Here is a 13,562-nt window from a genome sequence, read left to right on the forward strand (position 1 = left end):
AAAGTCATGTGGCGGAAATACTATGGTTTTTCCAGTTTGTACAACTAAGCATGCCAGCACCCTCGTCTAACACTGTTGCTATAATGTAAAGCCATCTTTACATCAGATGTGTAAGATCAAGCATAAAGATCAAGCAGCATGGTGATACTTCTGTATATTTAAAAAAATACAACATGAGTAATCAGGTTGTCTTATACTAGAAAATTATTTTTAATGTACTTAAAACTATAAACACCTCACTAGGTGATAGACTTGAAAAGAAGCAACAAGAAAAACTACAGGAAGTTCACATAGTTAGACAGCAGATTCTGAACTCTTGGTTTAATTGTTAGTTGCAGTGCCTTATTTAAAAATTCTTCTTTACTCCTGTCACTCAACTATGGATGAACACAGATCAGCAAGAGTAGAAGTTCAGGTTGTGGCTCTAAGTCTTCTCAAAGTCATGGCCTTTTACAATGAAAACATCACTTCTGCCTTTAAATGATACTCTCAGAATTTGTGGTTAAATCCTGTCAGCTATGTTTTATTCCAGAGCAGAATGGCACTGAACATCTTGCAAAAATCTTTAAATCTTAAATCTTTAGTTGTGTATTTTTCCACGCCTGCAATCTGTCAAAAAGTAAAAGCTTCAGGCTTTACTTTGGATGGGTTCTTCACTCTTCATTAGTGGTAACATGAATTCCTGGGCTGTATGCACCAATAAAGTTCAACAGTTGATGGTGACACTGCATTAGGTAAATATCTCTCTCTTGTAGGGAGCTTTCATCATTGAGGTCAAATGGAAATACAGCATTTGGTGCTACACATAATGCAGACTTACCTAGGCAAAGAACAATCAAGGTTATCAGGCTAACAAACTTGACCCTTTGCCAACAGCTTTTAAGGGGGTGGGGGGAAGCTGTGACATAGTTAAAAACAGTAACTTGCAATATTGTATTACTAGTGTTTTATTGTAATTCTTGTCTCGGTGTCAAATTCTGCCACGAACTACAAATGTGATGCTAGATAACCAAACAAATTCTGTTTTCTCTTTCCCCAGGTGAAAACAGTGAAATTGTCTCTAGATTAACCTAGGCCACTGTTGGAGCTCCAGAGTTGACAAATACCAAATATGCCAAATAAAGGAGAGGGGCTTAGTGCTGGCCTGTGGCCTAATTAAGTGTAGCACTGAGATTCATCAAAGGAAAGTCTTATCGGAAAGATTTTTTTCTAATATCAGTCCTTTTTGTCAGTGGAAATTCTCAACTTTCAGTTGACAAATGGTAATATAATGCACTTTGTAAAACACTGAGATGAAATTTTGTTTTAATCTGATAAAATATGAAAATGACTTATCCAAGACTAAAGTTAGTTATGTTATTTACCGTGCTTTAGGGTGAGAGATGATTCAAGTAATAAGATGGCAATCAATGCATCTTCTTTAAGTACTTTTTTTCTTAAACTTAATTTAGTATGAGCCTTAGATAGTGAAATCCTAAGAAATTAATATAAGCATGTCATACAGTATCAGAAAATAATGCAGAAATGAATACAGTATGTATTGCCCTTTCAAGCACTTCAGTAAACTGAAAGCTAAGTGCAGTGCCTTTTTTTTTTTTTTTTTCCCCCTGTTCTGTGTTTAGGACAGCAGTGAAACCTGGCACACTATGCATTGTTAATGACTTTTTTTTAACTTGAGCAATACAAAGCTGTGATAATTTTAACTCCATTTTTTTCTAGATAGGTTTAATGGTCCTATGTTTCTTAAATCATTGTTTTTTAATGCCTGGCAAAGCTCCTTAAACTTTCCTCCCCCCTGCCCATCAGTATATAAAACAAAGGGTATTCATAAATGTTATGATACTTTACACTTGAACTTTTCAAAGCTTACAGTCCTGTTGACTTTTTTGAACAAACTCCTTGACTTCTAAGCAGGTTAGCACAATTTCTATTTGAAGCACAGAGATTTTCTTTAATATGAAAAATAGGACATACAGAATTTTCAGTGCAGATGCTGTTAATTTTGATCCATGAATAGCATCTCTTCTCACTCTGCGACTTGCAAGATAGTAGCCCTGAATTAGGTTTTCTGCTTCTGAACTCAGTTCAACATGAAGATTCTTAGCAAACAAAATGAACTAGAGAGATGGTAAAAATTTAAAGTATTTCACTGTGGAATATAAAGAATTTACAGTTTTCACATCTTCTAACATACTAGTGGCATAGTAACATAGTTGGGACAGTATATTCCACAAATAGTCTTTACAAAGAAGCCTGTCACTGTTCAGCTGTGCATAATGATTTATTTCAGATGTTACACTATGTAACCTGTTAATTTGTTCATTAGATTGTATTAGAGATGGTGACAGTTTTATTTAAAATGAAGTATTTTTATTACTGATTGCAATTTAATCTTGTCAAAAGCAGAGAGATCTGTTTTCATACTAATGTTTATGTTAATGTTTAATACTAATGTTAAACTACCATGTTTTTCAAAAACAAGACCAAACTGAATTTAATTATGTTGGCTCTTTTAAAGAACTGAAACTAGTTTTATCAATGGTAAGAGCCTATTATGCTAGTTGGAATATGGTGGGAGAGAATTGTTAGGAAGTGAATATTGACAGATTTAAAAACAAGCAATCAGAGTACAAGAAGAGAACCTTTTGAGTCCAGGAATAGTATGCTACTACTAAGTATAGTGCATTTCTAAATTAAGTATTACTTATTACCTCCTCATAATCCTGTGTTCTGAACTGCTGTGAGACTCTGTACAGCATTGCTTCAGGATTAATGGCTTTTTTCAAGATATGATGCACAAGAGGAAAAGACAGTTGACAAGAAGGAAATTCATTGTATATCAAAAGCCCAAAACCATCTAGAAGGCTAGGTGAAATCAAACTCAAGTCCTAAAGAGAAGACCCAGAGAAAGAAAACAGCCCATTTATTTTGGACTTTCTACTTATAGAAACATTGGAGATTTTTTAAAATCTGAAATGTGCAGTATGTATGCTGAGTGCTGCAAGCTTATCTAATGAAACATCTGTAATATACGCAGTACAATTTTGTTTCAATAGAATTTGTAGAAAGCTATTTCAAACAAAATGATAGATCTGCGTTTGGGAAATTGAGCTAATTTTAGATACTTGATTTAAAGTGACTTAATTTGTGGCTTTTGGAAAACAAGCAAATTTGATTGTCTTTATTATTTCACAAGTTGAAATAACCATAAACACAAATGACTGCTATACTACAGTTACTGCTGTAACAGGACATGTGCTTTACCATCTGTCCAATTAAAGAGCTATCCTTTTGTATATGTTTCTTTGAGGAAGCATCCACATCTATGTAAGACCAAAAATTAGTCTGAACTGGAATAGTAACTTGTTGGTCAGCTTCCTCTCCATACTTCTTCCCAGGAATGAATATTGTTGTTGTTCTGCTCTCCAGCACTAGGACAGGACAAAATGTCAGTTACATAATCACTGTAGTTTAATTATAAATTCTGTAGTCCCAAGCACAGCATCTGCAAACAATCACAATTACATACTGCCCTGAATTGTGATGATGTTTATAGAGTTTTGACATTTCCCAGACAGGCAGTTTTGAGGACTGTATATTTAGATTTGAGTGCCTAAATCCTTAGGAAGGCTACAGCATAAATCTTAGAAGCTTAAGGAATCCACTTCTCTTGCTATCTAATCTTGGTGATATATAATTTTGTTAACTGATGGAGTCTGTGTAGCAAACAAGCTTACAGGAGCTGGCTGTCTTTTTGTTTTTGTTTTTTTAAGACTTGTTAAAAATAGTTCAAAGATTTTCCTAGCATTTGAGGACCGTAAGCTGAGAAACAAATCTAGCTATGATTTTGCACATTTGTTTCATACATTTGTTTCTGTTCCCTTGTTTGTTAGTAGATGTGAGATTACCTGACTGTAGAAATTCAAGTTTATCCTTTTTATATGAAGATAAGTCTCCTATGTAGCAGATACCACCTTTAGCCAGTAGAGCACTGCAGGCTTGAATACTGGCACTTCCAGTTCCGTGTTTATCTTTGGATACAACAGGAAAAATTTCACTAGCGAATGGGTGTCGTATGCCACGAGGCAGAAGACACATGCTGTAACTCAGAAGCCTGGAGGATTAAATAATTCTGTCAATCATAAACTGTAAAACTGTTTTTCAGTTTTACAAAACTTAAACAACTTAATACCATTTTATAATGGTAGTTATAGTTCAGACTTGAAAAGCACCCACATTGCTCAATTAGATACCACCTTCCCCAAATAAAATCCAATATCAAAACCTAAATGTTTAAGCTGATTTTGAAAACAAAGGTAGAAATCCAAGCTTTCTCTCCCACAGCTACAAAAAGGACTGTATTTCTTAAGGATTTAACATGAGGCAAATGAGGAATTCCTAGGAAGTCAGAAATACTGTTAACTCTTATTCTACAGAAACTTTTCCATTGACTTAAAAAGGTAATGGATTAATATTTTTTCTGGACATCTAGGAACAAATCAAAAGGCTGGGAATTTGCAGGCTCTTCTTGCCTGGGTTACATCCCCAATACTTTTTGAGAAATGAGGTTGTGTAGGACTTCTTTTTCATTCTGCAAACTATGCCCTTGGCACACAGGATTGTAAACTGTGCCTCTCTGGTTCCACAATCAGAGGTTCCTAATGATTTTTAGGTATCAGAGCAGAACTTCTCCCATTATTAATAAATGGGAGAAAAGTTATTAATTATATGTTACATATAATGGTATAAATATATTAAAATAACCTACTATAAATATGATGTAGGAAATGCTTATCTTGATAGACTAATGATAATAAAATGCTATGTGCACCTACAAGAACTGTCTTGTCTATAAATAGCAGTAATTACCAAGGTTTACAGTGCACAACTGTTTTAATATTAACCCAGTGTTTCCATTATCATAATTCTGTTATGAGTTCTTACGAATTCTTTTTGGAACTTTACTCTTAACCTGGGGGGGTGGGGAGAGAAATCCTTCAACCCCCATTTTTTCCCCAAATTTGAACTAATTTCTATGGTTAATTTTTGAAATAGTAAATGTAATGAAGAAAGCATTTCTTCTGCTACAGAAAAATAAAACTGATCTCTGCTGACAAACTCTCAAATGACAATGAAATTCACACCACTTTCAAAGATCTTTTTGAAAAAGAAAAATTAAGCCATGTTCTGGGTTGGGGAAGGAGAAATGAATTTTCTTTTTAATTTATGTAGATTTAAAACAGCATGTGGAATTGAGATGCTGTATCCAACTCATACTTTTTACCAGTGTCTGTGCAGTTTATAGTGGTGTGAAGGGGTGAATACAAAGAATACATAAATCCATAAAAGCATTTTGTTAACAGTAACAATAGCCGGCATGATCAATGTGTAATGGTCTACATGGCTTTTAGTATTTTTGTCAGTGTAGCTCTTAGGAAAATGTAACAGTGATAAAAATGCAAGTATTTACTTATACATTTTTATTAACAGAAAATGCTGAAGCCTGAGAAGTTGATGATTAAAAGGTGTAAAGTGCTATTTTTAAAGTGACACAAGATTTGAAAAGCAAAGACCACTGCTTTCACCGTCACCTGCTTCTGGGACTTCAGTTATGACTTTAGAAAAATCTTTAGTTCTGCTAAAAAGTGCTTGTCCTAAAATCTAATGGAGATCATTACGGGAGTGTTAAAAAAAAAGTGTTTTTATTAGTAGTGAAGTTCTGATTTAGATTTCTCATTTGAAATAAAGAATGTCTCAGTGATTAAGAATCAAATATTACACTAAAAAATGGTTATTTTTGCTAAATCAGAACCCTGCATATTCCTTTTAAGTGTAGTCTCTTTTTGGATAACACTACTCCTGTTATCTTGAAAAAGATTCATGTTTTTTATTTGAATCTATGTGAGAAACAAGGAATCTATTTACCTATCAATTATTACAGTGTCGCTTGTCACGATCAAGAGATCCAGGTAATCTGCTATCTCGTTGTCTTTTTCACATGTCAGTACTAGGCTCAGCAATATTGTGAGTTTGAGAATATTGTAAGTGCCTGGTGGAACAACTTGAGAAGCAAATATATTGGCAAGTATGCCTGTAAACCTCCAGCATGAACTTGAAGTCAGTGACAGTAGATGCTTAAAATTGTCACTGATAAAAGCAGGACCTAATTAAAACAAAATACAGTTTAACAAACACTTCATAATAGATCTATGCAGATACATTAGAACAAATCACTATTCTAGTCTTGATACAAAAGCTTGTGAACAACTAAGTTTAGCATTGGGCACAAATACAAACAGCTGACAGTATTAATTTTACTATTAAAAAATAACATGCTATCTGCTAATACTGATGGAACATGAAAGGAATGGCAAATTGAAATAGCAGGTCCATTTAACAGATGATTTCAAAGTACCATCCAATGGAAAGGAGAAGCTGGAAAGGAGAAGCTGAAGGAGGACAACTGCAGTAAATAATCTTTAGTTTCCCAACTCATGGAGAGAGAAGTGGGCAAAAAATGGTATTTTAAATGACAGTAAGAATATAACACTGTAAGAGAGAAGTCCCAAAGCAATTTCCTAATCTGGTCCTCTATATAATAGGAAACTGTACTAATTCTAAAGATTTTGCTTTAAAAAGTTTTATAACATTTTAGTCATTTTTTATGGAACTTTCTTACCATTTGGTTCACACTGCTGTACACTACTGACTTCTATACATACTGTAGCTTGTGAGCCATTTTGTACACAAGCTGGAATTCCTATGATCTTGTAGTGGTTTCCCATTGTCATTCTATTGGCCAATTCATCTAGAAATAAAAAAGAGAGGAACTTGAAGATGTATTAAGGCAGAAAAAAGTTCTAAAGACATGATCAGAAAACTTTTCTTTACATTCTAAACTGTTGCAGTTTTATGATTTAACTGAAGAAAATGGTTGCATTCCAGGTCCACCATAAGGTACTGGAATAAAACAAAGCATACAATTCTAAATAATTAGTGCAACAAGGGATGCAGATTGGCTGGGGAAAAGGTGATTCTTGCTAAAGAAAATGGATAATGCATTTAGTTCTGCATTGAAAAGAAAATGGACTGTTTGGAGGTATGCGTTCCTCCTACAGAATTTGTGGTAACACCATTATTAGCTACTGTCCTATAAACATGGCAGCAAAGAAACACACCAAAATGGAAATCCAAACTTTTTTTTAAAAAAAAAGCACATGTGCATGCACATACACACAAATAGCAAATAGCTTTGGAAACTGTATTTCTGTGCATCTTTTCAAAAAACACATTTTTTTGAAATATGAGGTATGTCCAACCTGATGTGAATCTCAGCCTACAAGATCCAGTCTAACCTCAGTCATGACTGAAGCCAATGGAAATTTAATGCACGTCTAACTCACAGGATCTCACCTATAGATTCTGTTTTGTAATAACACCTGCACAGTGTTAGATTTTAAGCAAGGTATCTCATGATCTTGGAGTGACTGTGAACTAATTATTTTTCAAAAAATTAATTCTATGACTTCTACAGACTTTGGACATCATATTAAAGCAGAATGGCTTTATTTATTTATTTGTTTTTTAAGAAAATTACCAAACGTACTAGTAAAATATGTTGGTCTCTTGTGATTTTAGTTGAATATTCATTCATATTGAAGATCATTTAGTGTCTGCAGTGAAAGACAGAAGCAGCAGAAGCCAAAAATCTTGACAGAATCCAGAAAATGGCTAGACTGAAGAAGGAAGTTAGAAATGCACTAAGCTAGTACAAAACAGCATGATCAAAGGAAGTAGAAAGGACGAAAAAAAACAAGCTACAGTTAGAACAGGATACTGTAGAGCTGGCCAGGGGATTTGATTTAAACAGAAGTAGAAAGGTGAACACAACACAGTTATGCAATCACTCAGCTAACTATATGTGCGTTCTTTTTCTAATAAAATTAGGAAAATAACATATATAAAATTATCATGACTTTCACCATTTTATCCAGAGAGACCTATAAGGAAAATGCAACGAATTATTACGGTTCAGTTCTAAAACATTTTTATTTTAACAATTCTCATTATTAATTTAAAATTCAGCTTACCTCTCAAGAAAACTGTAAAAGTCTGAATCCTAAAATGTGATTTATTGTTGGAATATCCTTTTAAAGCACTCAGTGCTTTCGCATCAATCATTTCAACTATTTGTTTATCTTTCAAAATAAAGGCAAAGAGAAAGTTAAATCTTTTGAATACGGTACCAAGCTTTTTTTTTTTTTTTTTTTTTTCCCCCCCCCCCTTCATAAATGACTAGTGTATTTTGGGCTTTTTCTCCTTAAATGGTTATTTTATTTATGTAACAGAAGCAGGAAAATAATTAAGATTTAAATATAAAACAACATAGCTCCTACCACCAAGTACTCTAAATTTCATGTCTTCTTGCAGTGGTGAAAAACACAAGCTACAAACAAAATCATTCCTCACTGTGGCAGATTCCGTAGCTCCAGGCAGATGCACTCTTATATACCTAAATCCTTAAAAAAAAAAAAAAAATCACTAGAAGTGCCGTGTATTTTCTAAACTTTTAAAATGAGGGCATCTTTGATTTTAAACTTCCCATTAAGAACTCACTAAAATATTGGACTGTGAAATTCCAAATCTGTAAGTAACATCTGTTTCTTAAGATGAACGTACTTTCATGTTGCATGCTTCTCATGTTGACTTGCAGTTTCTGTCATTTAACAGCTACTAGTAACACCATGCATATAATTTATTATAGGTTGACCACAAGATGGCAGAATTTCTTATTACACATCCCCAAATGAACCTGTTTGGCCTGGCTTCCTGAGAAGCAGTGAGCAAGCAACTGCCTTTTCTGCATTATATGGAAATACCATTGGATATATACATTCATTATTAGAGATACATGCTCTCATGAAGATAGCATTATGATTTATTCCACAGTTTCCAAACTGTGGGATTTGGCTTCTATTTTGTAATTTCATGGTGTCTGTTACAGGAAGAAGCAAACAAAACAGCCTTAAAAGTACTTAAGAATTAATTCTCCAAAGCACTTCAGTAATATTACTCAAAGGAGTACTTTCACAGAAATCAGTTAATCATTACAGTTCTGATATGAAAACATGCTAGGGAACAGTATTCTTAAGTGATACTATTATACAGGCAAAAGCCTATAGCACAGAAGCCTATGGATGACTGAGCTTTCTAGAAAAAAAATATTCTACTGGTACAGCTTGTTTTTTCATTCAGGGAATTTATTAAATACTGGCAACATATCTCTTCTGCTCATATAAACTGTCTTCAGGACTAGGAAAACAGACTGCTGGCACAGCTATAGTTCTAGGACATTTAATAATGCTGAACAGTCCCTGGCAATCTCCACTGCTTTCAATTAATCAAAATCATGCTGTGCTCATTACGAAAATGTCTGCATAATAACTCTGCATAGCAAAATACTTTTTTATTGCTAGATTTTTTAATCCAAAAGAGTTAAATTATCTAATTATTAAAAAGCTTTTAAAATAGTATGGATTTTTCTTTTTCCTACCTTCAGAAAATGGGCAGGTTTCCCCAGTACAAAGAAATCTTGCTCCTTGTGAATATTTTGTTACAGTTCCCATTGCAATCACTATTCCTTCAGACCCATAAAATCTTTGAGATGTGTAATCAAAGGGAAATGCAGAAAGATTCAGAATGTAACTTGGTAAAGGTGGCAAATGCGTTGGTTTCAGCATTATACTAATCTAAGAAGAGACACAATTACATTACTACTGTATTTTTCTTTTAGACTTCTAGGTAACGTTTACTTACCTGGAGAAATCCAACGTGGTATACAGCTATTAGAGACATTTTCAGAAACAAACAAAGTGTAAAAGTAACTAACTCAGTCTCATATTTCATCATCTTGTCATTCTCAGAATATGTTTGGGTGAGACTTCTAATTATTTTTAATTACAAAGAATATTGCAACCAAAAAGAAAATAAAAACTGAAAAATACAAAAATTATCTTTGCTAATACTTCACTGTGCCTAAAAGATCTAAGATCTAGACAGTGAAAAATAATGCAGACTCACCTGGGCCTCTGTCTGCAATTGTTCAATTAACGATAATGTTTTAATGGCTACGAAACATACCTGTAATTGAAAAACAACTTTGCTTTCAAAAGGAAAATTTAGTTAAAAAACAAAAGCTTTATTTTTGTTTGCTGTGACTATATATACTTACTGACTGAAAAACCTGTGCAGCTTGTATGGGATAATGAAGAATGTAGTTTCCAAGAGTTGCATCTAATTCAGCAAGATCAGAAGGATTTATTGAAATAATGAATCGATAAACCGCATAACTTTGTTTTGAGTCTGTAGAAGCAAAAAGTCTCTTACATAAAAATAACAGATTTGTTTAACATTATTTGATTTATAAATGTTAACAGAATGTCTACTGATTGAGCAATACCATTATATTTTTTGCAATCATGCACAAATTTCTGAAGGCCACCACTTCTGTCAAGGTAAATAAGGACAATTTCCCTCATTTTCTGTATTTCTGGATGCATCTTCCAAAAAAAGATCTTTGCAGTCTTATCAAAATGTTGAAATCAGTCATGAAGAAAATAGGTCAGAACTGGCCATTCTACAATGATAATAAAAATATATATTAACAAAGCATGCAAAATCAAAATGTTCTCTTTTTCACACAATGCAATTCTTTAAGAATTTTTTTTAAAGATGCCATTAAATGGCAAGTTCTTTCCAATGGCTGAAACATATTATATTCCCAAAGTAAATTTCTGAAAAATGCTCTAATATTTTCTTTAGTGAATTATTCCCCCACCCAGCCTTAAAATTTACCACCCATCAAATTAAAGGTTCCATTTAATGTAAGCATCACTATGTAAATTATAGGTATAATCATCATAGGAAAAGTAAGATATTGTTAAATAAAATCTGCTTTTTCTTAAAAGTCTGTGTATGAAATCATCGTAGTTAAAAGTGTGAAGCTGGGCAACAACTTTTTTTTAAACTGACTTTCCTACTCTGCTGTCACTTAGGACATAGATCTTGCAAACACTTATGTTCATTTGTGCACACAGAAGATTAATCCTTATTCCCATAGACAAAATTTCAAGACTGCGATTTTGGTTTGGAAGCTGACCATATTCTTCAGTGTTGTTTTAATGATGTATTATTCACATCTCCATATTTTTAAATGTAAGATCTCATGAAGCACTTCTCTTCTGAATTTAGTTTAGAGGGAGAATTACTATGGCCAAAAGGTGGTACTTCGTACACACACATCTAATCTACTGCCTTACAGATTTCCTTCTACAAAGTGTGATCCTCTCTGTAGAGAAACAACGCGAAATCCTACTTGCATCCTCAAAAACAGATTTAGCCACCTGGTACAGCACAAGAGGCAGAAGTAAGGTGCTGAGCAGGCAGCAGAGCTCAGCTCGAGTTCCCGGAACCAGGTTTAAAGGGCATCTGCAAGAGAAGTAACTGCATACCTATGAAACACTGCTAGGACAGCAGTGAAAAACTTTGTTGCCTGAGAATTGTTCACTGTGGGCTGGTAGATGTGGCGTTGTGGTCTGAGGTATGAAATTTTAAGCATGAACCGCAGGAGGATGTATGTTAGGGATTTTTTCAGTTTCTTTAGGGCTATTCCCACACAGTTACCGATCCAGCCATTAAAATCTTCAACAAGAAGGGACTAAAATCCAACCAAAATCCAGATCACTTCAGTTCATTAACCTTTCTCCCTACACACACATCAATTCCCACCACACCTCCCTGCTCCCCATGGTTTTTGGGCCTGAAAGAAAGGACACCAAACGTGACTAGGACTAAGCTATGGCCCAGGTCACTGTGCACCACACAGGGTAACTGCCGGAGCTTAAAAAATTAGTGCGACCGCCCACAGGCCCAGCGCCTCCTCTCCAGCAGCACCTTCCCCCGACCGCCACCTCCCCTCTCCCCAAAATATCCTCCCAGGCCCCCCTGCCAGCACCGCGCCCCTCCCCACACCCGAAAGCTTTCAAGACCCCCCTCCCGTCCGCCCCGGCTGCGGGGCGCGAGGGCGCGGCGGCTGCCGCGGTGAGCGGTAGCCCTGTACGCAGGCGCAGCCGCTGGGCCCCAGAGCGGCCAAGAGCAGCGGGCCGGGTGACGAGCCCGTCCCCAGCCGGGCACCCACCCGCCGCCGCCCGCGGGCTCGGGCAGCCGTTAGCCGTTAGCCAAGGGAGGCGCGCGGCCGCGCCGTTGGGAGCGGCCGGGGCCCCGCTTCCTCTTCCCGCTTCCCCCCCACGGCAGTCGGCCCCCCGCAGCCCTGAGGCAGCTGAAGGGCGCTCAGTGGAGCTAAACGGAGCCCCCCCTCTTCTTAAGGAGAAAGCCCAGGCGTTGCACACAGCTCTCTGAGCACACTGGCCACTGTCTCTTGGGTTTAGCAGCAGGAGGGAAGCCCAGGAGCCAGTGCTGCCTTGACCCATTAAGCGCATGGCTAGTGTGGAGACAGGGAGCTTTGCTTTGCTGTCGATACAGTCTCAAGCAGGGCCCTGGAAAAGTATCACGTACCAACAGCTTAGTAACTGTTAAAGGACACCATATTTGTAAAATCCAAGTAATATTTTTGTTAATAAAAGAGCTAACTGCATGAGTAACTTTTGGATTGAGCATTCCCTGTCATCTGCAAATTTGCCTGCCAGGACAGCACCTCCACGCTCTCCTTTGCCCAGCCCCAGTGCCTGTTTTTACAACAGCTGAGCATTTCAACAAAGACACTGGTCCTTCTGTCTCCCTTGCCCTCCTCCCAGGCCAAAAGAGCAGACCACAGGTTGCGTCCTGCAGCCCCAAGGCAGCAGCACCTTCTCCTTGTTCCCACAGCACCAGGATAAAAGGCCCAGCACCCACCCGGGTTAGATCCACCTCCTCCCGTGGGGCAGACATGTTCAAACACGGCAACTTTCACCGTGGCAGTGGCAGTCATCCCAGCATTAGGATTTTACCTCCCTTAATTTTTTTTTTCCCCCAGAACAGAGAGGGAATACAGCTGATGGCTTCGGTGTAGCTTCTTAAAGGATCTCAGATCTAAGTTTTGCCCCAATAACGCTTTAGCTTTTTTTTCTCTTGATCTCTACTATTCTGCAAAGGAACTACTTACACTTCGAACCTAGCAACCTTACTATGAAAACAGTCATTATAAAGTGCAAAGAGATCCAGAACAAGAACACTATATATAGGAAATACTGAGATATTTTACTGTTTAAGGTTGTATACAGAGTCCCTGTTCCCCAGCGTCTTTGGAAGGTCCCTGATCCGACTGGGGCATTTCACAATATGAACTATAATAGTAGGACCAATGTGAACAAGTATGGCAAGTGAATGTTAACATATTCACATTTAGCCAAAAAGCCAGAGCCTGCTGAAGGAAAAGGCAATATACGATTAAGCCACTGAGCTAGAAATAGTAAATACTTCAACTGTCATTTCCTCCTCCTCGTTTTATTTCAAAGGCATCAACTCCCCCCCCCCCCCCCCAATTTATGACAAGGCAAAAAACCCCA

The 13,562-nt window shown here is 36.5% G+C and overlaps 1 protein-coding gene across 1 annotated transcript; it reads right to left on the bottom strand.

Annotated features, from left to right (window-relative positions):
* Positions 1–144: 144 nt before the first annotated feature.
* MCMDC2 (minichromosome maintenance domain containing 2) lies at positions 145–10,737 on the bottom strand. Its single transcript, XM_064507447.1, has 14 exons — positions 10,460–10,737; positions 10,232–10,362; positions 10,081–10,140; positions 9,554–9,749; positions 8,397–8,519; positions 8,091–8,198; positions 6,680–6,808; positions 5,926–6,163; positions 3,909–4,114; positions 3,265–3,431; positions 2,712–2,888; positions 1,975–2,117; positions 1,365–1,474; positions 145–820 (listed from the first exon to the last, which is right to left on the bottom strand). Exons 1-14 carry the CDS (start codon positions 10,557–10,559, stop codon positions 654–656), a joined length of 2,055 nt encoding a protein of 684 aa, XP_064363517.1. The 5' UTR covers positions 10,560–10,737; the 3' UTR covers positions 145–653.
* Positions 10,738–13,562: the final 2,825 nt, after the last annotated feature.

Source organism: Dromaius novaehollandiae, chromosome 2 (genome assembly GCF_036370855.1).
Source record: "Dromaius novaehollandiae isolate bDroNov1 chromosome 2, bDroNov1.hap1, whole genome shotgun sequence".
Classification (NCBI taxonomy): domain Eukaryota; kingdom Metazoa; phylum Chordata; class Aves; order Casuariiformes; family Dromaiidae; genus Dromaius; species Dromaius novaehollandiae.